Source organism: Elephas maximus, chromosome 7 (genome assembly GCF_024166365.1).
Source record: "Elephas maximus indicus isolate mEleMax1 chromosome 7, mEleMax1 primary haplotype, whole genome shotgun sequence".
Taxonomy (NCBI): domain Eukaryota; kingdom Metazoa; phylum Chordata; class Mammalia; order Proboscidea; family Elephantidae; genus Elephas; species Elephas maximus.
Window position 1 is genome coordinate 109269371 of NC_064825.1, and position 21320 is coordinate 109290690.

General features: G+C 37.5%; 2 protein-coding genes across 2 annotated transcripts; both read right to left on the reverse strand.

The window, feature by feature from the left end:
• Window positions 1-5697: 5697 nt before the first annotated feature.
• Window positions 5698-7583, reverse strand: LOC126080308 (olfactory receptor 8K3-like). Its single transcript, XM_049891559.1, has 2 exons — window positions 7527-7583; window positions 5698-6492 (listed from the first exon to the last, which is right to left on the reverse strand). Exons 1-2 carry the CDS (start codon window positions 7581-7583, stop codon window positions 5698-5700), a joined length of 852 nt encoding a protein of 283 aa, XP_049747516.1.
• A 12442-nt stretch (window positions 7584-20025) lies between these two features.
• Window positions 20026-20922, reverse strand: LOC126079662 (olfactory receptor 8K3-like). Its single transcript, XM_049890795.1, has one exon. The coding sequence runs from the start codon at window positions 20920-20922 to the stop codon at window positions 20026-20028; it is 897 nt and encodes a 298-aa protein (XP_049746752.1).
• Between the last annotated feature and the right edge of the window lie 398 nt (window positions 20923-21320).

The window sequence follows — 21320 nt, forward strand, 5'->3', positions numbered from 1 at the left end:
ATGCATATGATGTGATTGAAAATACCATGGCTTGAGTCAGGCGCACTTTAGTCTTCAGGGTGACATCTTTGCTCTTCAACACTTTGAAGAGGTCCTTTGCAGCAGATTTGCCCATTGCAATGCGTCTTTTGATTTCTTGACTGCTGCTTCCAAGGCTGTTGATTGTGGATCCAAGTAAAATGAAATCCTTGACAACTTCAATCTTTTCTCTGTTTATCATGATGCTGCTCATTGGTCCAGTTGTGAGGATTTTTGTTTTCTTTATGTTGAGGTGTAATCCATACTGAAGGCTGTGGTCTTTGATCTTCATTAGTAAGTGCTTCAAGTCCTCTTCACCTTCAGCAAGCAAGGTTGTGTCATCTGCATAACACAGGTTGTTAAAAAGTCTTCCTCCAATCCTGATGCCCTGTTCTTCTTCATATAGTCCAGCTTCTCGTATTATTTGCTCAGCATACAGATTGAATTGGTATGGTGAAAGAATACAACGCTGACGCACACCGTTCCTGACTTTAAAACAATCGGTATCCCCTTGTTCTGTCCAAACAACTGCCTCTTGATCTATGTAAAGGTTCCTCATGAGCACAATTAAGTGTTCTGGAATTCCTATTCTTCGCAGTGTTATCCATAGTTTGTTACGATCTACACAGTCGAATGCCTTTGCATAGTCCACAAAACACGGGTAAAAATCCTTCTGGTATTCTCTGCTTTCAGCCAGGATCCATCTGACATCAACACTGATATCCCAGGTCCCACGTCCTCTTCTGAAACCAGCCTGAATTTCTGGCACTTTCCTGTCGATATACTGCTGTAGCAGTTTTTGAATGATCTTCAGCAAAATTTTGCTAGCATGTGATATTAATGATATTGTTCCATAATTTCCACATTCGGTTGGATCACCTTTCTTGGGAATAGGCATAAATATGGATCTCTTCCAGTCAGTTGGCCAGGAAGCTGTCTTCCATATTTCTTGGCATAGACAAGTGAGCACCTCCAGTGCTGCATCTGTTTGTTGAAACATCTTAATTGATATTCCATCAATTCCTGGGGCCTCTTTTTTCACCAATGCCTTCAGAACAGCTTGGACTTCTTCCTTCAGTACCATCGGTTCCTGATCATATGCCACCTCTTGAAATGGTTGAATATCGACTAATTCTTTTTGGTATAATGACTCTGTGTATTCCTTCCATCTTCTTTTGATGCTTTCTGCATCATTTAATATTTTCCCCGTGGAATCCTTCACTATTGCAACTCAAGGCTTGAATTTTTTCTTCTGTTCTTTCAGCTTGAGAAACGCTGAGCATGTTCTTCCCTTTTGGTTTTCCATCTCCAGCTCTTTGCACATGTCATTATAATACTTTACTTTGTCTTAAAAAGGGAGGAAAACAAGAAGAATTCTAAAAGGTTTTTTAAGGCTGCTCCATAATTAATTTTCTCCTTTATTTGGTATTAAGACAGCAACCAAATCTGAAGGTTTTGGGATCTCTAACAATATCCCGGTGAAGTTAAAAATAACAAGAAAAAAGGCCAAAGGCCAATTTATCTGACTTTCAAGGTCTGTTATAGAAGATTTTTTCATGTATGAAGCACAATAAACATACAGAACTCATGCTTACTCAAGTAGGTATGAATTATCTTTATGGTTAGAAAAATCATGAAAATATAATGACTTTGTAAAAAAATAAAGCTTTGAAAAAAAAGCCTTATACTTTATTTCTATATCAATTACTTTAAAATAAGCTTATAAGTTCCATGGAATCAACTGGTTGTGATGATCAAAGAAAAGTCCCATGAAGAGGTGAGTTTTAAAAATGCCAGTGTTTTCTATGAGAAAATTAATTTTTATTTTGCCTATTCTAGGGTTGATGTATTTCTGTTGCTCCAAGTAATACACACTAATATTCTGAGCTAAGAATTATGTAAAATAGTGAGAGATGCCTGATTTTATACTTTGCTGTTACTTCATATATTGTGCTTGTTTGTTGGGATTTAAGTCATATAATATCATACTAAATATTTTTATTTTTCTCATCAAGGAGCCTGCATAGGTTGTGGTTGTTAGTTGCCATTGTATATAGGTAAGACCGGCTATGAATACAAGATGAACTTCTGCTAGAATACCACACAGTGGAAACTGGGAGAAACACTACATGTTGTAGCGAAGGACATGCCCCTCACTGTTCTAGGATGTGTCATCTCCATATGCTGGGAATTAGAATATCACTCCTCCTGTTACTTGACTTCTGAGACTTCCCTACGTCATGGCATTGCTGTTCAGCTCTTCTGTTTACCCTTTCTCCAGGGAATCCTGGAATACATGTGGTACCAATTTGTCAATTCCCTCAGTCCCCTCTGCTTTGTGGTAAGTTTCTCTATTTGTGAACTTATATGCAGATATTATTTGACACATGGTGGAAGGGACCAGTTCCTGGAGAAGGACATCATGCTTGGTATAGTAGAGGGTCAGTGAAAAAGAAGAAGACCTTATGAGATGAATTGACACAGTGCCTGAAACAATGGGCTCAAACATAGCAATGATTGTGAGAATGGTGCAGGACCAGGCACTGTTTTGTTCTGTTATACATGAAGTTTCTAGGAGTTGGAACTGAATGGATGACAACTACTAACAACAACAATAGTATTAAGATTATCTGGGACTATTAAATAATTTAATGAATCACAGATTCTTATTCTAACTGTAATAATATTTACTTTGTTTACTCAATCTCCTCAGTTAATATTTTCTTATTGCTTTTATCTCTTTCTCTCTGTCTCTCTTTTTCTCTGTATCTGTTATTTTCAGGAGCTGCTTTAATGAAAAATTACATAGGTGGATTAGACAGATTTATTTTCTTTGGGTTGATGGATATCCCTGATTTGTACTTTGTCCCTTTTGATCTGTATGATTATTGTGGTGAGGAACTCTTGGATGTTTACATTAAGCATGGTGATACCCAAAATATTGCACATTCTCAGCTGGCTCTTTCACATCTTAGCCTATATGAATGGCACAACTTAGAATTCCATGGTCCCCAACATTCACAGTTGTATGTGCTTTTGCCTCTCCCCATTGTATCATCTAGAAATGCTTTTTCCATGCATGTAGTGAAACAATAAATAAATGGGTCACTAAATAAATACTAACTCAAGAAAGAGGGTTTAATTTTTACAGAAAAAAAATATCAAGTAGTAGAGCCTCATGGTTCTCATCAATATCAAAGTTAATATATTTGCCAATCTCTTGTTCTTAAATTAAATTCTCAAAAAATTGAAGTTCACATAGCAAGAAAGTCCAGGAGACAGAAGGTGATGGGGAATAAATCTCCTTGCAGCTCCTCACATGCCTCCCCTTTTTAAGGATGTAACGTGAATCTTGACAAATCCCTGCCAGACTTCTACAAATCATTAACAATAGTGATTTAGCTTCTTATTTTTTTTTAATTCTAGTTTTTTTTAATTTTTAAAAGCAAACTGAACTTCTCAGGCAGAAATCATTTATTAAAATGGGAACTTCATTGTTTATTTATTTTTTTCTTGTTTCCTACTACTGAATGATTATTTCAGATATCCCCCACTGCAATTGTATCATAAACCCAATCAGACTATATCCTGCATTCACTTTGTGATGATTTTCCATTATTTGGTTTCAGCAATGTCACACATCCCAAATGAACCAATTAGCTTACTGTGAGTCAATTCATTAATTCATTTTTTAAAATTTATTTTCTCTCACAGACATTATCCTAAGTATTCACTATTTATGAACCCCACTACTACTTCTCTTATTTTAATCTGATACCTGTCAGAGTGAAGTTTTACTCTCTGTCATCTCAGGGCTGACACCAATGAGTCAGGAAACTGACATTAAGAGGTAATTTTGAGTGGCTGTTATGAGCATGGAAAATGGAGCTAGAACATGTGCCTTTGAAACTTGGGTCTAATGCTTAAGACTTCTATGAGCTTGGGTAATTTATCCTTCATGATTTGAACTTGGATAATTTATTTACCCTCCCTGAACCTCTATTTTTACCTTCTAAAATGTATAAATATTAATTGAAGCTACTTCACTGAGCTGTTGTGATGATTAATTAAAACCTGAAGAACGACTATGACATAACATTCAATACATGTGAGATATTATTACCTGGTAGTGCTCATGACCATCGTAACCTTCTAAGTGTTTTAACTCTTTAAAAATATTTATGCTCACATGACAATATAACATGCACTTTTTTCTTATATTTCAGTGAACTGTGTTTATTCAAATCCCATTGGCTACACAGGGGATTATATTTTGCAAATGTGAACCAGAAAAATTATTTAGACTCTTACTAGCTTCAATAAAATTCTAGAAGTTTAAAAAATTAAAAAAAAATTAGGTACAAAATACTTGGTAAAATTTGAGTAACATGCAACACTTATGTCCATTAGGCAGTGTAATTATATCCTTGCCATATAACATACCTCACTTTAGTTAGAAATTTAGCATGGTGCAAACCCAGAGATTATTTCATTTTGGTTCTCACAAGTAGGATCAATGAAAATATAGTGCATAATAAATACCGACCAAAGTTTAGAAAAGCCAAACAAGTGAAAGAGAGGCAGCAAAATTAATTCATCACAAAATATCCTGTTTTCCAAGGAACTATACATGCACACACATACACAATAAAAATGAACAAATGTTTTTAAAAGTTTTTCATATAGATAAGAAAAGATAACCCATAAAACAAAACTAATCATTATTAAATAAGAACAACCAGTGGGGGAAGTATTCCAAACCTGGGAGCCTCTACAGTTGGCCTCAAGAAATTCATCTTAACTGGGGTATATTCTGATCTAGGTAAAAAGAGTTGATTAAAACAAAGTCAGATGCTGAGCTAAACTTGTGGGTTGCTAAATTGTCAAGTATGTTTCATTAACAGACATATGCGAAGGTAAAGGAATTAATGAGAAAAGAGTGGAGCTCCAAGGTCTGGAATGGGGGCATTTGAGTAAATTCAGATAACTGACTACTTGACATCATCACATACACTAAGACCCTTGCAAACAGCCCCGAATCTACTGCACCCGTAAGAAATCTATGAAGGATAAAACACAAGGCAATGACTTAGACAACCATACACATACACAAACACAGATGCTGACATTGCAAATTTTATTCTACTAGTTAAAAAAAAAAAAACACCAGAATCATTGTAAATTCACTTTTGTACCTAGTGCTTTTCTCTACTCCCACTCAGCATACCCACTCTCTTTACCTGCTTTCATGATCCCCAACACAGTCTACCATAAAATTTACTAAATTATTATGTTTGTAAGGAGCCCTGCTTTTAAAAGCAATCAACTGCTATCCTAAAGATTGGCAGTTCAAAACCACCAGTAGCTCCATGGGAGAAAGATATGGCAGTCATCTTCTGTGGATATTTAAAGCCTCGGAACCCTATGCAGTGGCTATGAGTTGGAATCAACTTGATAGCTGTGGGTTATTATGTTCGCGATCCATCTCTCCCCTTCAAAGAAGGTAAAGGTTTTTACTTCTTTGTTCATCAACGAATTTACAGCACTTAGAAGAGTGACTAGAACATTGAAGGCAATTTATAAATATATGATGTATATATTTGTGCTTGCTATTCCCTATGGAGGAACACAGATGCAGTTTAAAGCTCATGGTGTAACTTATGGGAGCCATGTGGTACATCAAACTGTAGAAAATGTATTGCAAATTTTTTTCAGTGTCCTATATAGGGCATTTATTACAACTTTGTTCCTCAAGCTATAGATCAAGGGATTCAATAAGGGGATCAGCAAGGTATAAAATATGGAAGCCACTTTATCAGTGTCAGAGGAATGACTGGACTTGGGCTGCACGTACATAAAGATTAAAGTCCCATCGAACACTACCACCACTGTCAGGTGGGATCCACAGGTGGAGAAGGCCTTGTGCCTGCCTTCAGCTGACTTCATCCTGAGAATGGCTACAAGAATGAGTAGGTAAGAAACAAGAACTATTAGGAGGGATGAAATCAAATCAAAAGCTGGTAAGATGAGAATGATCAATTCAATTTCATGTGTCTTTGAGCAGAGTAAAGATAATAAGGGGAGGCAGTCACAGTAGTAATACCTGATGACATTGTCATGACAGAAGGATAATTTAAAAATTTTTATGGTGACCAGAAGAGAAACAATAGTGCTGCAGAGATAGGGGATTGACAACAGCACCCAACACACCCTTTGTGACATGATGACTGTGTAGAGAAGAGGGTGACAGATGGCCACATAGTGGTCATAAGACATTGCTGACAGAATGAAAATTTCACTAACAATGAACACAAGAAAGAAAGCTAGCTGTATAGCACAAAAATAATAGGAGATTGTATTTTTATCCACAACAAAATTGGCTAGCATTTTGGGTCCCACAGCTGTTGAATAACCAAGATCAGTGATAGCCAGGTGTCTGAGAAAAAAAGTACATAGGCGTTTGTAGCTTGGGATCTATCTTGGTGAGGATGATGATGCCCAGGTTGCCTACCACTGAGATCATGTAGACGATGAGGAGCAGCCAGAACAATGGAGCCTGCAGCTCTGGGCGTTCTGTGATTCCCCCGTCAGAATGAATCTATTCAGCACTGTTAGATTGTGTTTGTCCATCTTGGTCTATCAGGAAACCTGTTCTGGATAGAGACATCAACATTGTCAATAACTTTTATGTGGTATCATCTGGTAGATTTTTAGTGTACAAAGTCAATATACTAAAAGAATAAGATTAAGCCAAGCTTTCCAGTATAGGTATTTGAAAGTAAACCCACCTCCAACAAATAAAGCATATATACATAGAGCGAGAGAAGGAGAGGGAAAGGGAGAGAGACAAAGAGGGAGAGAAAGAGACTGCTAAATGATTATCAGTTGGGGAAAATTTGCTCCTGAAAGAACATTTATCAATGCCTGGGACTCTTTGGGTGTCACAACTAGAAGAAGGGTATTACTTGTATCTAATTTTTAGAGGACTGGTTTATAGCTAAATATTCTACTGTATACAGGGTGACTTCCCACAGTAGCAAATTTTCCAGCCCAAAATGTCAATAGGGCCTGTGGAGGGCAGGCTCGCTGAAAACAAAGAAAGACGTAAACAACATAAGGAAAAAGGAGATAAAGAGGATGATGGAACTTAGAGGACATGAGGAAGTAAACAACATATGAAAAAGGGAAATATGGAAGATGAGAGGACAAAAATAACCTTATGAACAGAAGGCACTGGTACTCACTAAGTTGTAAACAAGAATTTATCAACACCAACCAAACAGAGCTCCAACAAGTACAAAAGAAGGAACATTGAAACTCAACTTTGCTTGGAGTCATAACCAGAGCCAAATCAGTCATACATTGCGGACTGGGAAGCAGTGGAGCTGCAGCAACTCGCCCGGGCTTACTCCCAAGTCCTAGAGACGTTGCCTATCTCATTCATATGTTGAGGACTTGGGTCCAGAAGGTTGGGAAGCATTGGGCTGCAGCATCTTGCCCGGGCTTACTCTCGACCTTCCTCCTAGTCTAAAACACATTTCTTGCTGCTCTGCTATCTTGGTCATACCTTGAGGGTGGAGACTCAGTAGGCTAGGAAGCAGTGGGCTGCAGCAGCTAGCCTGAGCTTACTCTAAGTTCACTCCTGACCTGATACACGTTGCTTCGGGCATACGTTGAGAGCAAAGGGATAATAAGACCTTGTGCTCAAAAGGTGTGATAGGGATCCACGAGAGATTCTCAGGGATCAAGGCTGATTTCACATGTGAGCCATCGATGATGGCGTGGTCAAGAATTGGCCTGGACCAGAAAACAACAAGGCTCAACACCGCCCTCATTTGTCATAAGCTTGCTTGCTTTCACCTTCCCTTTCCCCTGGTGAATTGAGATCTCTGGGGTCTGGGGTAGTCAAGAACCTATGTGCCTATAATATTAAAAACTAATAAAGACATTGTGGGAAGACACAAATCGTTTGGAGTAGTCGTTGCGATCCCCTCCTCAGGACAAGGCCCGTGTTGAGAAACCCTGATATAGATATACATATAAATATGTGTATAGATACATGAAGCAAAAATGATAAAAGCTAAAAATTTTAGGTGTTATGTGTATTAATGGTTACTAAACTTTCTGTTTGTCATTTGAGAATTATGTAATGACACTTGCAAAATTATAATATATATGTTAATTTATTAAAAAAACTAAAGCTCAAATGTGTATAAACATTCAATATTGCTTACTTCAAAGCATAGTCCTATGAAAGCCCTTTTGCCTCAGAAGCTGCAGACTGAAAAAACACACTTGACATCTACTGAATAGATAACAACAATGAAGAAATCAAATGACTTACTGCACTGGGCAAATCTGCTACAAAAGATAGATTTAAATGTGTTAAAAAGCAAAGATGTCATTTTGAGGACGAAAGCACACCTGGCAAACCATGATATTTTCAATTGCCTCATATGCATGTGAAAGCTGGACAATGAGTAAAGACCAAAGAATTGATGCCCTTGATTTACGGTTTTGGTACAGAATATTGAATACACCATGAACTGCCAGAAGAGTGAATAAACCCGTCTTGGAAGAAATACAACCAGAATGCTTCTTAGAAGCAAGGATGGTGAGACTTCAACTTACATACTTTGGACGTGTTATCAGGAAGGACCAGTCCCCGGAGAAGGACATCGTGCTTGGTAAAGTTGAGGGTAAGGGAGAAAGAGGAAGACCCTCAATGTGATGAATTGACACAGTGGCTGCAACAAAGGACTCAAACATACCAATGATTGTGAGGCTGTCACAGGGCCAAGCAATTTTTTGTTCTGTTTTACGTAAGGTTACTACAAGTTGGAGTCAACTCAACAACAGCTGACCACCACCACAACATTTTGAGACAGACTTTTTCACGTCACATGATTCTGTTGAGGTCCATCCAGGCTGTTGTGTGCACCGATAATTCAAAAACCCTGCTGAGCAGTTCTCTGACATACATCGGGTGGGTATGAGTCAGAATTGACTCCACGACAACTGGTTTTATTTTGGTTTTTATTCATATAATTATTTATATAAAGTAAAATGATTATTTTGCCACAGAGTGATGTTTCAAAGATGCTTATAAGCATTTAGCCTCTGACATAAAGGAAGAATATTTGAAAACAAAAAAAATATGAAGAAAGAGGAGAGGTCCTAGTCTCAAACACTATTAAAAGTAAAGTGCACAAGGAACAGAATCAGAAATCCTAAATGTTTTGCAATGACTTTGCCAATGAATGAAGGTGGGTCCCTGCAAATGTCACTGAAACATTCTGGGTATGGGTAAGATGTAGAAATAATCTACCTTTTTACCTGCAATGAAGCCTCTGTCTTGACTCTCCCAAGTGCTTCTTAACATGGCGTGGTGAGAACAATTTAAAGATTTTTTTCTCACCTTTGGAGATTTTCCCTGAGGAGATGCCAAGCAATTTGTTGACTGTCCCTGAAGCTTTGAAATCTTAACAAAGCATCTGAAGGTTGTCTGTTAATTATCCAGGACAATTGGAATTCACCAGCGAGCAAGTTTTTCTTCATACAGTGTTTACGCATGTCTGTATCTATTTCACACAGTCTTACATTTTACTCTGTGTTAATTTTCTGTTTTCACCACACAGGGATCTGGATTAAAATATTGTATGTATAAAACAGAAGTATCAATATGCCTCATTCCTACAGTGGTCTCTTCAAACGGATGACAAAAGGAAGAAGTGCTTAAACACTTTTTTTATTGCATTTTTTAAAAGACTTAAATAGCATGAAAGTAATGCTTTGTGCATATTTGAGGTATCACTTCCTCATTTGCTGTTGTTATTGTCACTGTTATTGCTATTGTTCAGGATATTTTTTGATTGTTTTGTTTTGCTTTGGTTTTGACATAAGGAACAGAAATGTTTTACCCTTGCTTCTCATTTCATGATCAATTGTCATCATCCGTCTGTTTAGGTTTTTTGCTTATGTGTTTTATTTTCCTTTATTATGTTTCAGTATTTGTATGATATATGCTCTACCATTACCATATACCCTTGTAGTATATTTTGTGTGTGATGTTTTACTATGAATTTATATTGATTGTACTAGAAGTCCTTTTGTTGCATTTGTCATTGTAAATATTTGTATTGTATCCATTTGTGACCTTTCTTTTAAATTTTTTTTTGCTTATTTGTCCTATGTGGCAGTGTGTGTGTGTGCATACGTGTGTGTGTGTGTGTGTGTGTGTATAAAATGGCTATGATATAGCACTCAGTATGTATGAGATGTTATTACCTGGTTGTGCTCATGAGGAAACTCTGGTGGCGTAGTGGTTAAGAGCTATGGCTGTTATCCAAAAGGTTGACAGTTCAGATCCACTAGGTGCTCCTTGGAAACCTTATGGGACATTTCTACTCTGTCTTACACGATCACTGTGAGTCGGAATCCCCTCGACGGCAATGGTTTAATGGGTATGTATGCATATGTATTCTTTAACGGAAAGGAGGCACGGTTGTGCAGTGTTCAAAACTCACTGCTAACCAAAAGGTTGTCAGTTTTTACTCCCTAGCCATTCCAGGGAGAAAAGATCTGGCCATCTGCATCCATCAAGATTACAGCCTAGACAACCCTATGAGGCATTTCTACTCTGTTCTATAGGTCACACAAGTCACAATCTACTCAAAAGCACCTCGGAAACCAAATTTATTTAATGGTAATTTTTTTTTTTTTTCCTCCAACAGAACATTTTCCGACTTCCTTGCTTTGGACGTGTCTTCAGGAAAGACCAGTTGCTGGAGGAGAACATCATATTTAGTGAAGCAGAGGGCCAATGAGAATGAGAAAGCCCTTCATGAGACGGATTGACACAGTGGCTGCAACAATGGACTCAAACATGCCAATGATTGTGAGGATAGCACGGGGCCAGGTAACGTTTTGTTCTGTTTTCCATAAGGTCACTGTGAGTTGCAGCCAACTTAATGTCAGATAACGACAACAACAACCTCTTGAGATAGATTTTTTTACTTCACATTGATTCTACTGAGGTCCATCCAATCTGTTGTGTGCATCAATAATTCGTTCCTTTTCACTGCTGAGTATTATTTCATATATGGATTTACTACAGTTCCATTACTCATTCACCCATAGAAGGACATTTTGGGTTGTTACCAATTTTTAGCTATTGTAAATAGTATTTCTGTGAACATTTGTGTAAGAGTCTTTGTATGAACATAAATTTTTACCTCTCTGGGGTAAATGTCTAAGTGTGGGTTGTTTTAATTTTGACAAAGTCCAATTTTGTACTTTTCTTCCATATATTTGCATGCACCAGTAATTCTGTAGTTTTTATTATTGAATGATATTCAGTCTTTGGATATACTATGGTTTATTGTTCATTCTCAACTAGATGAACATTTGGGTTGGTTCTAGTTTTTGAGTATTACAAATAAAGTTGTTATGGACATTTGTATACATATCATTATAAGAAAAAATACTGTCATTTCTCTTGAGTATATACGAGAAAAATGGCGAAATAATATGGTAAAACCATGTTCAGCTTTTTAAGACCCTGATGCTTAAAAAAAATATATTTTTTAAAGTATTTACAGAGTTTTAATTTTCCACTAGCAGCATATGAGAGTTCTGGTTCCTTCACATACTTACCAAATATCTGATATTCTAATAGATGTGTAGAGTTGTGTTACTAATGTTTTCACTTGAAATTTATCAGTGATCATTGAATTCAACATTTTTATGTGCTTATTTGCCAACTGCGTATGTTCCATGGGTAAGTTGTTATTTGCTTTTATGGCCATATTTGTGGACTGTTTCTTTTCTTTTCTTTCCTTCTCCTTATTTCTTTTCTGTTTTTTGAGTTTTGAGACCTCTGTATATATCATGGGAACAAACCATTATGAGATATGTTCTTTGAAAATATTATCTCCCAGAATATAACTTGTTTTTGCACAACAGCCTTTATGAAGAGCAGAAGTTTTAATTTTTTTTTAATTAACTTTTATTAAGCTTCAAGTGAACGTTTACAAATCCAATCAGTCTGTCACATATAAGTTTACATTCATCTTACTCCCTACTCCCACTTGCTCTCCCCCTATTGAGTCAGTCGTTTCAGTTTCTCCTTTTGTGACAATTTTGCCGGCTTCCCTCTCTCTCTATCCTCTCATCCCCCCTCCAGACAAGAGTTGCCAACACACTCTCAAGTGTCCACCTGATTTAATTAGCTCACTCTTCATCAGCATCTCTCTCCCCACCGCTGACCAGTCCCTTTCATGTCTGATGAGTTGTCTTCGGGGATGGTTGCTGTCCTGTGTCAACTGAAGGTCTGGGGAGCATTGCTGCCGGGATTCCTCCAGTCTCAGTCAGACCATTAAGTATGGTCTTTTTATGAGAATTTGGGGTCTGCATCCCACTGATCTCCTGCTCCCTCAGGAGTTCTCTGTTGTGCTCCCTGTCAGGGCAGTCATCGATTGTGGCCGGGCACCAACTAGTTCTTCTGGTCTCAGGATGATGTAGGTCTCTGGTTCATGTGGCCCTTTCTGTCTCTTGGGCTCTTAGTTGTCGTGTGACCTTGGTGTTCTTCATTTTCCTTTGCTCCAGGTGGGTTGAGACTAATTGATGCATCTTAGATGGCCACTTGTTAGCATTTAAGACCCCAGACGCCACATTTCAAAGTGGGATGCAGAATGTTTTCATAATAGAATTATTTTGCCCATTGACTTAGAAGTCCCCTCAAACCATGTTCCCCAGACCCCCGCCCCTGCTCCGCTGACCTTTGAAGCATTCATTTTATCCCAGAAACTTCTTTGCTTTTGGTCCAGTGCAATCGAGCTGACCTTCCATGTATTGAGTGTTGTCTTTCCCTTCACCCAAAGCAGTTCTTATCTACTGATTAATCCATAAAAAAACCTCTCCCTCCCTCCCTCCCTCCCCCCTTCGTAACCACAAAAGTATGTGTTCTTCTCAGTTTTTACTATTTCTCAAGATCTTATAGTAGTGGTCTTATACAATATTTGTCCTTTTGCCTCTGACTAATTTCGCTCAGCATAATGCCTTCCAGGTTCCTCCATGTTATGAGATGTTTCACAGATTCGTCACTGTTCTTTATCGATGCGTAGTATTCCATTGTGTGAATATACCACATTTTATTTGCCCATTCATCCATTGACAGACACCTTGATTGCTTCCAACTTTTTGCTATTGTAAACAGAGCTGCAATAAACATGGGTGTGCATATATCTGTTTGTGTGAAGGCTCTTGCATCTCTAGGGTATATTCCGAGGAGTGGGATTTCTGGGTTGTATGGTAGTTCTATTTCTAACTGTATAAGATAACGCCAGATAGATTTCCAAAGTGGTTGTACCATTTGACATTCCCACCAGCAGTGTATAAGAGTTCCAATCTCTCCGCAGCCTCTCCAACGTTTATTATTTTCTGTTTTTTGGATTAATGCCAACCTTGTTGGAGTGAGATGGAATCTCATCGTAGTTTTAATTTGCATTTCTCTAATGGCTTATGATCGAGAGCATTTTCTCATGTAGCTGCCTGAATATCTTCTTTAGTGAAATGTATGTTCATATCCTTTGCCCACTTCTTGATTGGGTTGTTTGTCTTTTTGTGGTTGAGTTTTGACAGGATCATGTAGATTTAAGAGATCAGGCGCTGGTTTGAGATGTCATAGCTGAAAATTCTTTCCCAGTCTGTAGGTAGTCTTTTTACTCTTTTGGTGAAGTCTTTAGATGAGCATAGGTGTTTGATTTTTAGGAGCTCACAGTTATCTGGTTTCTCTTTATCATTTTTGGTAATGTTTTGTATTCTGTTTATGCCTTGTATTAGGGCTCCTAGGGTTGTCCCTATTTTTTCTTCCATGATCTTTATTGTTTTAGTCTTTATGTTTAGGTCTTTGATCCAGTTGGAGTTAGTTTTTGTGCATGGTGTGAGGTATGGGTCCTGTTTCATTCTTTTGCAAATGGGTGTCCAGTTATGCCAGCACCATTTGTTAAAAAGACTATCTTTTCCCCAATTAACTGACTCTGGTCCTTTGTCAAATATCAGCTGCTCATACGTGGATGGATTTATATCTGGGTTCTCAATTCTGTTCCATTGGTCTATGTGCCTGTTGTTGTACCAGTACCAGGCTGTTTTGACTACTGTGGCTGTATAATAGGTTCTGAAATCAGGTAGAGTGAGGCCTCCCACTTTCTTCTTCTTTCTCAGTAATGCTTTGCTTATCCGGGGGTTCTTTCCCTTCCATATGAAATTGGTGATTTGTTTCTATATTCCCTGAAAATATGACATTGGAATTTGGATCAGAAGTGCGTTATATGTATAGATGGCTTTTGCTAGAATAGACATTTTTACTATGTTAAGTCTTCCTATCCATGAGCAAGGTATGTTTTTCCACTTAAGTATGTCCTTTTGAATTTCTCGTAGTAGAGCTTTGTAGTTTTCTTTGTATAGGTCTTTTACATCCTTGGTAAGATTTATTCCTAAGTATTTCATCTTCTTGGGGGCTACTGTGAATGGTATTGATTTGGTTATTTCCTCTTCGGTGTTCTTTTTGTTGATGTAGAGGAATCCAAGTGATTTTTGTATGTTTATTTTATAACCTGAGACTCTGCCAAACTCTTCTATTAGTTTCAGTAGTTTCCTGGAGGATTCCTTAGGGTTTTCTGTGTATAAGATCATGTCATCTGCAAATAGTGATAACTTTACTTCTTCCTTGCCAATCCGGATACCCTTTATTTCTTTGTCTAGCCTAATTGCCCTGGCTAGGACTTCAAGTACGAAGTTGAATAAGAGCGGTGATAAAGGGCATCCTTGTCTGGTTCCCGTTCTCAAGGGAAATGCTTTCAGGTTCTCTCCATTTAGAGTGATATTGGTTGTTGGCTTTGCATAGATGCCCTTTATTATGTTGAGGGATTTTCCTTCAATTCCTATTTTGGTAAGAGTTTTTATCATAAATGGGTGTTGAACTTTGTCAAATGCCTTTTCTGCATCAATTGATAAGATCATGTGGTTTTTGTCTTTTGTTTTATTTATGTGATGGATTACATTAATGGTTTTTCTGATATTAAACCAGCCTTGCATACCTGGTATAAATCCCACTTGATCAGGGTGAATTATTTTTTTTGATGTGTTGTTGGATTCTATTGGCTAGAATTTTGTTGAGGATTTTTGCATCTATGTTCATGAGGGATATAGGTCTATAATTTTCTTTTTTTGTAATGTCTTTACCTGGTTTTGGTATCAGGGAGATGGTGGCTTCATAGAATGAGTTAGGTAGTATTCTGTCATTTTCTATGCTTTGAAATACCTTCAGTAGTAGTGGTGTTAACTCTTCTCTGAAAGTTTGGTAGAACTCTGTAGTGAAGCCGTCCAGGCCAGGGCTTTTTTTTGTTGGAAGTTTTTTGATTACCGTTTCAATCTCTTTTTTTGATATGGGTCTATTTAGTTGTTCTACTTCTGAATGTGTTAGTTTAGGTAGGTAGTGTTTTTCCAAGAATTCATCCATTTCTTCTAGGTTTTCAAATTTGTTAGAGTACAATTTTTCGTAGTAATATGAAACGATTCTTTTAATTTCATTTGGTTCTGTTGTGATGTGGTCCTTCTCGTTTCAGGAGAGTGGAGCAGCTCCCTGCGCCTGCGTCCCCAGCTGGGACGCCACTCTCCCCTCTCCAAGGCCTGTCAGTGCCTCCCGGGGACTTCTCTCACCGGCTGTGCCACCACGCTGCCCACGGGAACTGGCTGGATCCCCCACCCCGGGGTCAGTTCAGGGGGATGGAGCTGCTCCCCGCGCTTTTGCCACACCCGCTCCGCCAAAATCCAGGCGGGACGGCTCCCCAGCTGGAACGCCGCTGTCCCCGCTCCAAGACCAGTCACTGCCTCCCGGGGTCTTCTCCCACCGGCTGCACCGCCATGCTGCCCCAGGAACTGGCTGGGCCCCCTCCTGGAATGAGTTCAGGGGCTAGGGCTGGGCCCCTTGTTTGTGCTGTCTGCCCCCCTGGGCTCTGCCCCAAATTGGGCCCCGAAGGTCACCTGACTGGTACGCTGGCTCCAGGCTCTGAAAACAATCGCTGCCTCCCCATATTTGTTCGTTCTCTGTCTCTAAATCTGTGTTTGTTGTTCAGAGTTCATAGATTGTTATGTATGTGATCGATTCACTTGTTTTTCCAAGTCTTCGTTGCAAGAGGGATCCGCGGTAGTATCCGCCTAGTCTGCCATCTTGGCCCTGCCTCAGAAGTTTTAATGTTTGATGTGGCTAAACTTTTTTATGGATTTTGCTTTTGGTGTTACATCTATGAAATCCCCAAATAAATCTATAGGGTCAATGAAGGCCCACTTAAAATCTAAACAGGTTTTTCTTTTTTTGGTTTTAATAAGCTGAAAGTATATTCATAAAAATACATTAAATTACCTTTTTAGCTCTATAAATGTAATGTAGGCACTATTCGATTTTTTACATAAAAAAATCATGTCTTCTACCATTAAGAAAAGTTTCCCTTCTTCCTTTCCAATCTGGATTCTTTCTACTTATTTATTTAATTTTTTATTGCCTTATTGTGTTCCCTAGAATATCCACTAAAATATCAAATATATGTGGTAAGAGTGGATTTACTTGTTTTGTTCATGGTCTTCCTGAGAATGTATTCAATCTTTCATACCATGTGTGATGGTAGCTGTAGGTTGTTCATGGGTGCCCTCTATTAGTTTGATAATGTTCCATTTTAATACCAGTTTACTCTAAGTTCTATCACAATTATTGGAACTTATAAAAGTTCCTCTATATCTATTCATATGGTATTGTCTTTCATTTATAATTTCTTATTATGTTTAATGTCAGTAATTGATTTTTTTAACGTAGAACTATGTGTATTCCTGGAACACACCTCATTTGGTGTGTTATTGTCTTCACATCATCAGATTCAATTTCATAAATTTTTCTTTAGATTTTATACCTATGTGTTCTGTTATTTTCTCTTCTTTTAATGTTTTGTTCTGAGTTTGATATCACAGTTAAAGGTATCCTCATATAGAAAATGCAAATATACTCTTTTCTTCAGTTTTGGTGGAAGATTTTGTATAGAATAGGCTGCTTCTTTTTTCCCTAAACACTTAATAGAATTTCCAGTCAGTTCACTTGGACCTGATTGAGGATGCAGAGCACTTTAAATGAGATTTCCATTTCAATACTCTCTTTATTAGTGACTCTTTTTTTTTTTTTTTTTTTTCTCATGCGTTTTCTAGACTCTATATACATGGACTATATCATACCCCTCCTTGTATGGTGCTAAATTAAAATCTAGATTGCATCTTTTTTTTTTTTTTTTTTTTAGACAACCTTAGTGTATGTAAATTTTAATTTTGCTTTTTTGTTACAAATGTTTTGTTAATATTAAAGGAATAAAAATAAGAAAATATGTATGGAAAATTAGCAGGGAAAATGGGGCAACTCTGTCCAGAAAAAAACACATAGCTGCTGTCAGATGGATCCTGGCTAAAAGCAAAGAATACCAGAAATGTGTTTACCTGTTTTTTATTGATTATACAAAGGCATTCGACCATGTGAATCATAACAAATTATTGATAACATTGAGAATAATGGGAATTCCAGAACACTTTATCATGCTTTTGAGGAACCTGTATCCAGATCAAAAGGCAATTGTTCAAACAGAACAAGGGGATAATGTGTGGTTTAAAGTCAGTTAAGGTGTGCATCAGGGTTGTATCTTTCACCATACCTATACAATCTGTATGCTAAGAAATTATCCCAGAACCTGGACTTTATGAAGAATGCAAAATCAGGTTTGGAAGAAGACTTATTAACAACCTGTGTTATGCAGATGACCTTGCTTGCTGAGAGTGAAGAGGACTTGAAGCACTTACTGATGAAAATCAAAGACCGTAACCTCATTATAGATTACACCTCAACTTAAAGAAAATAAAAATCCTCACAACTGGACCAATAGACAACATCATGATAAATGGAGAAAAGATTGAAGTTGTCAAAGATTTCATTTTACTTGGATCCACATTCAACACCCATGGAAGCAGCAGTCAAGAAATAAAAAGACAAGTTGCATTGGGAAAATTTGCTGCAAAATACCTCATTAAAGTGTTGAAAAGTGAAGATGTTACCTTGAAGACTAAGGTGCCCTGACCCAAGGCTTGGTGTTTTCAGTTGCCTCGTATGCATATGAAAGCTGGATGATGAATAAGACCAAAGAATTGATGGCTTTGAATTCTGGTGTTGTCAAAGAATATTGAATATACCATGGACTGCCAAAAGAACAAACAAATATATCTCTGAAGAATACAACCACAATGCTCCTTAGAAGCAAGAAGGGCGAGATTACATCTCATATACTTTGGACCTGTTATCGGGACAGGTCAGTTCAGGAAGAAAGATGTCATGCTTGGTAAAGTAGAGGGTCAGCAAGAAAGAGGAAGACCCTCAAGGAGATGAATTGACAACAGTGGCTGCAACAATGGGCTCAAGCATAACAACTATTGTGAAGATGGCACAGTACCTGGCAGTGTTTCCTTCTGTTGGACATAGGGTCGCTTTGAGTCAAAACCAACTCGACAGCACCTAACAACAATAACATGTGCAGAAACAATGGCAAATATATAAAATACTACAAATCACACCTTACTCACTAGAAACACAGCATAGTTCAAACCATGGGATTATCTTCTTTTGCTTCTTCCAAGTAGAATAATCAAAACAATGAAATCAAACCATAAATCACTCAAAATATAGTGCACACTCATATTACCCAAATTTGAGAGAACTGGCTAAAAAAAAAAACACAAGGCAAATGACCTAAGTCATCATACCATAGACTTCTTCTGCAAGGATACCTTAAACAGTTAGATAATGTCTTCTAAATAAGAGTAACTATTGTGTTCTAAAGAGATGAGGATAAAAATCTATGGGACAAAAGCATGCAATTGGGAAGCAAAATCAATCTGGGAGAGAAAAAATGAAAAAAACTGGAAACTTCTGTGGCTGACTTCAATAAATTTATCTTAATTGATATATCTAATGATACAGACAAAATGGGCTGATTTAGAAAAAAACATACTAATCTGGTCTTGTCAAATATAACTATATTTTGTTACTGTTTACATTACTGTTATAATAATAATAAAAATAATAAAGTAAACAGACTCTAAGGGCTCATATATGAAAGTAAAGGCACTGATGGTGAAAGAGATGAATTTCAAGGTTTAGAAAGCGAACATTTGAGCAAATTCAGATGACTGAGTACTTCAGATCATCCCACCGTACTGAGTCTTCTTCCAATTATAATTAGCCACCCCCAGGCAGAGAATAAGCACAAAACAGAAGATATGCAGACACGAACACACACGCACAGGCACACATACATACATGCACATGTACACACACATACAAACACAGGAATATACTCACAAGCACATATACACAAGCATGCACATACATACATGCACACACATATGCACACACATAAACACATGCACACACATGCATGTATACATGCCAAACACACACATACACATACGCACACATACACTTTCTACAATTTTTTTTTCTTCTAAATGAGGAAAACAACAGGTACTTGGAATTCTTCCTATTTACTACTGTTTCCCCATCCCGTCCCACTGAGCATATATATTTACCCTTGTTTGTTTTTTTTTTTAAAATCACCACCTAACAACTTCTAATATCCTATACAATTTCTTAATTATTATGCTTATAATGCATCTCTCCTGTTTAAGGAAAACAACATTTTTTATAGTTTTATTTCTTAATCTATTTACAGCTTTTAGTAGAGGTTGTAGTAGAAGGCAACATGGAAACATATGTTGAACTTATCTGTACTTTTGTGCTTGCTATCCCCTCTGGAGGCACACAGAAAACAGTTTAAAGCCCATAGTGTAATTTATATGAATCATATGGTAGAGCGAACTTTGAGTAAATAAATTACATAATTGTCCCAAAGTCCTATGTAAGGCTTACTTTACATCTTTATTCCTCAAACTATAGATCAAGGGATTCAACATGGGGATAATCAGCGTGTAAAATATGGAAGCCATTTTATCAGTGTCAAAGGAGGAACTGGACTTGGGCTGCACGTATATAAAGATTAAAGTCCCATAGAACACTACCACCACTGTCAGGTGGGATCCACAGATGGAGAAGGCCTTGTGCCTGCCCTCAGCTGACTTCATCTTGAAAACGGCTGCAAGGATGAGAAGGTAAGAAACAAGAACTATTAGGAAGGATGAAATTAACTCAAAAGCTGCTAAGATGAGAATGATCAATTTGATTTCATGTGTGTTTGAGCAGAGCAAAGACAACAAGGGGAGAGCATCACAGTAGAAATGCCTGATGACACTGTAGCCACAGAAGGATAAATTAAAAATCTTTATGGTGAGGAGAAGGGAAACAAATGTGCTGTAGAGATAGGGAATCACCACCAGCACCCAAAATATCCTTTGTGACATGATGACTGTGTAGAGCAGAGGGTTACAGATGGCCACATAGCGGTCATAAGACATTGCTGACAGAATAAATAGTTCACTAGTCATGAACAATATAAAGATAGCTAGCTGTATAGCACAAAAATAATAGGAGATTGTATTTTCATGCACAACAAAATTTACCAACATTTTGGGCCCCAAAGCTGTTGAGTAACCAAGATCAGTGATAGCCAGGTGTCTGAGAAAAAAGTACATGGGTGTTTGTAGACTAGAGTCCATCTTGGTGAGGATGATGATGCCCAAGTTGCCCACCGTTGAAATCATGTATATGATGAGGAACAGTCCAAACAATGGAGGCTGCAGTTCTGGGCAGTCTGTGACTCCGGTCAGAATGAATTCATTCAGCACTGCTAGATTGTGTTTGTCCATCTAGGTCTATCAGGAAACCTATTCTGGATAGAGACATAAGCATCGTCAATAGATTTAACATAGTCTTATCCGGTGGATTTTTAGTATACAAATACAGTATGAATAATATAAATCCAATCTTTACTTATTAGGATATTTGAATATATACCCAACTCCCACAAATTTTACACACACACACATTATACATTAATGGATAGGTTGATAGATGAAATAAAAACAGATCAACTGTTAAACTATTGGGTGTTAGATACATGGGTATTTAGTAGACTCTTCTTAAAACTTTTTTCTTTTTCATATACTGAAAAAAATATGTGAAAATATTTGAACACTTTACTTCAAAACTTTATCTTACACAAACTCATGATTATAGTTGGTTTAGGAGGGAACAATCAAGATAG

Coding starts and splice junctions, on each gene's coding strand:
- LOC126080308 (XM_049891559.1), bottom strand. CDS start 7,583: ATGACCAAGATAGCAGAGCAGCAAGAAATGTGTTTTAGACTAGGAGGA. Junction 6,493..7,526: donor GACTAGGAGGAAGGTCGAGA/GTAAGCCCGGGC, acceptor TCACCAAGATAG/ATCCCAAGCTACAAACGCCT.
- LOC126079662 (XM_049890795.1), bottom strand. CDS start 20,922: ATGGACAAACACAATCTAGCAGTGCTGAATGAATTCATTCTGACCGGA.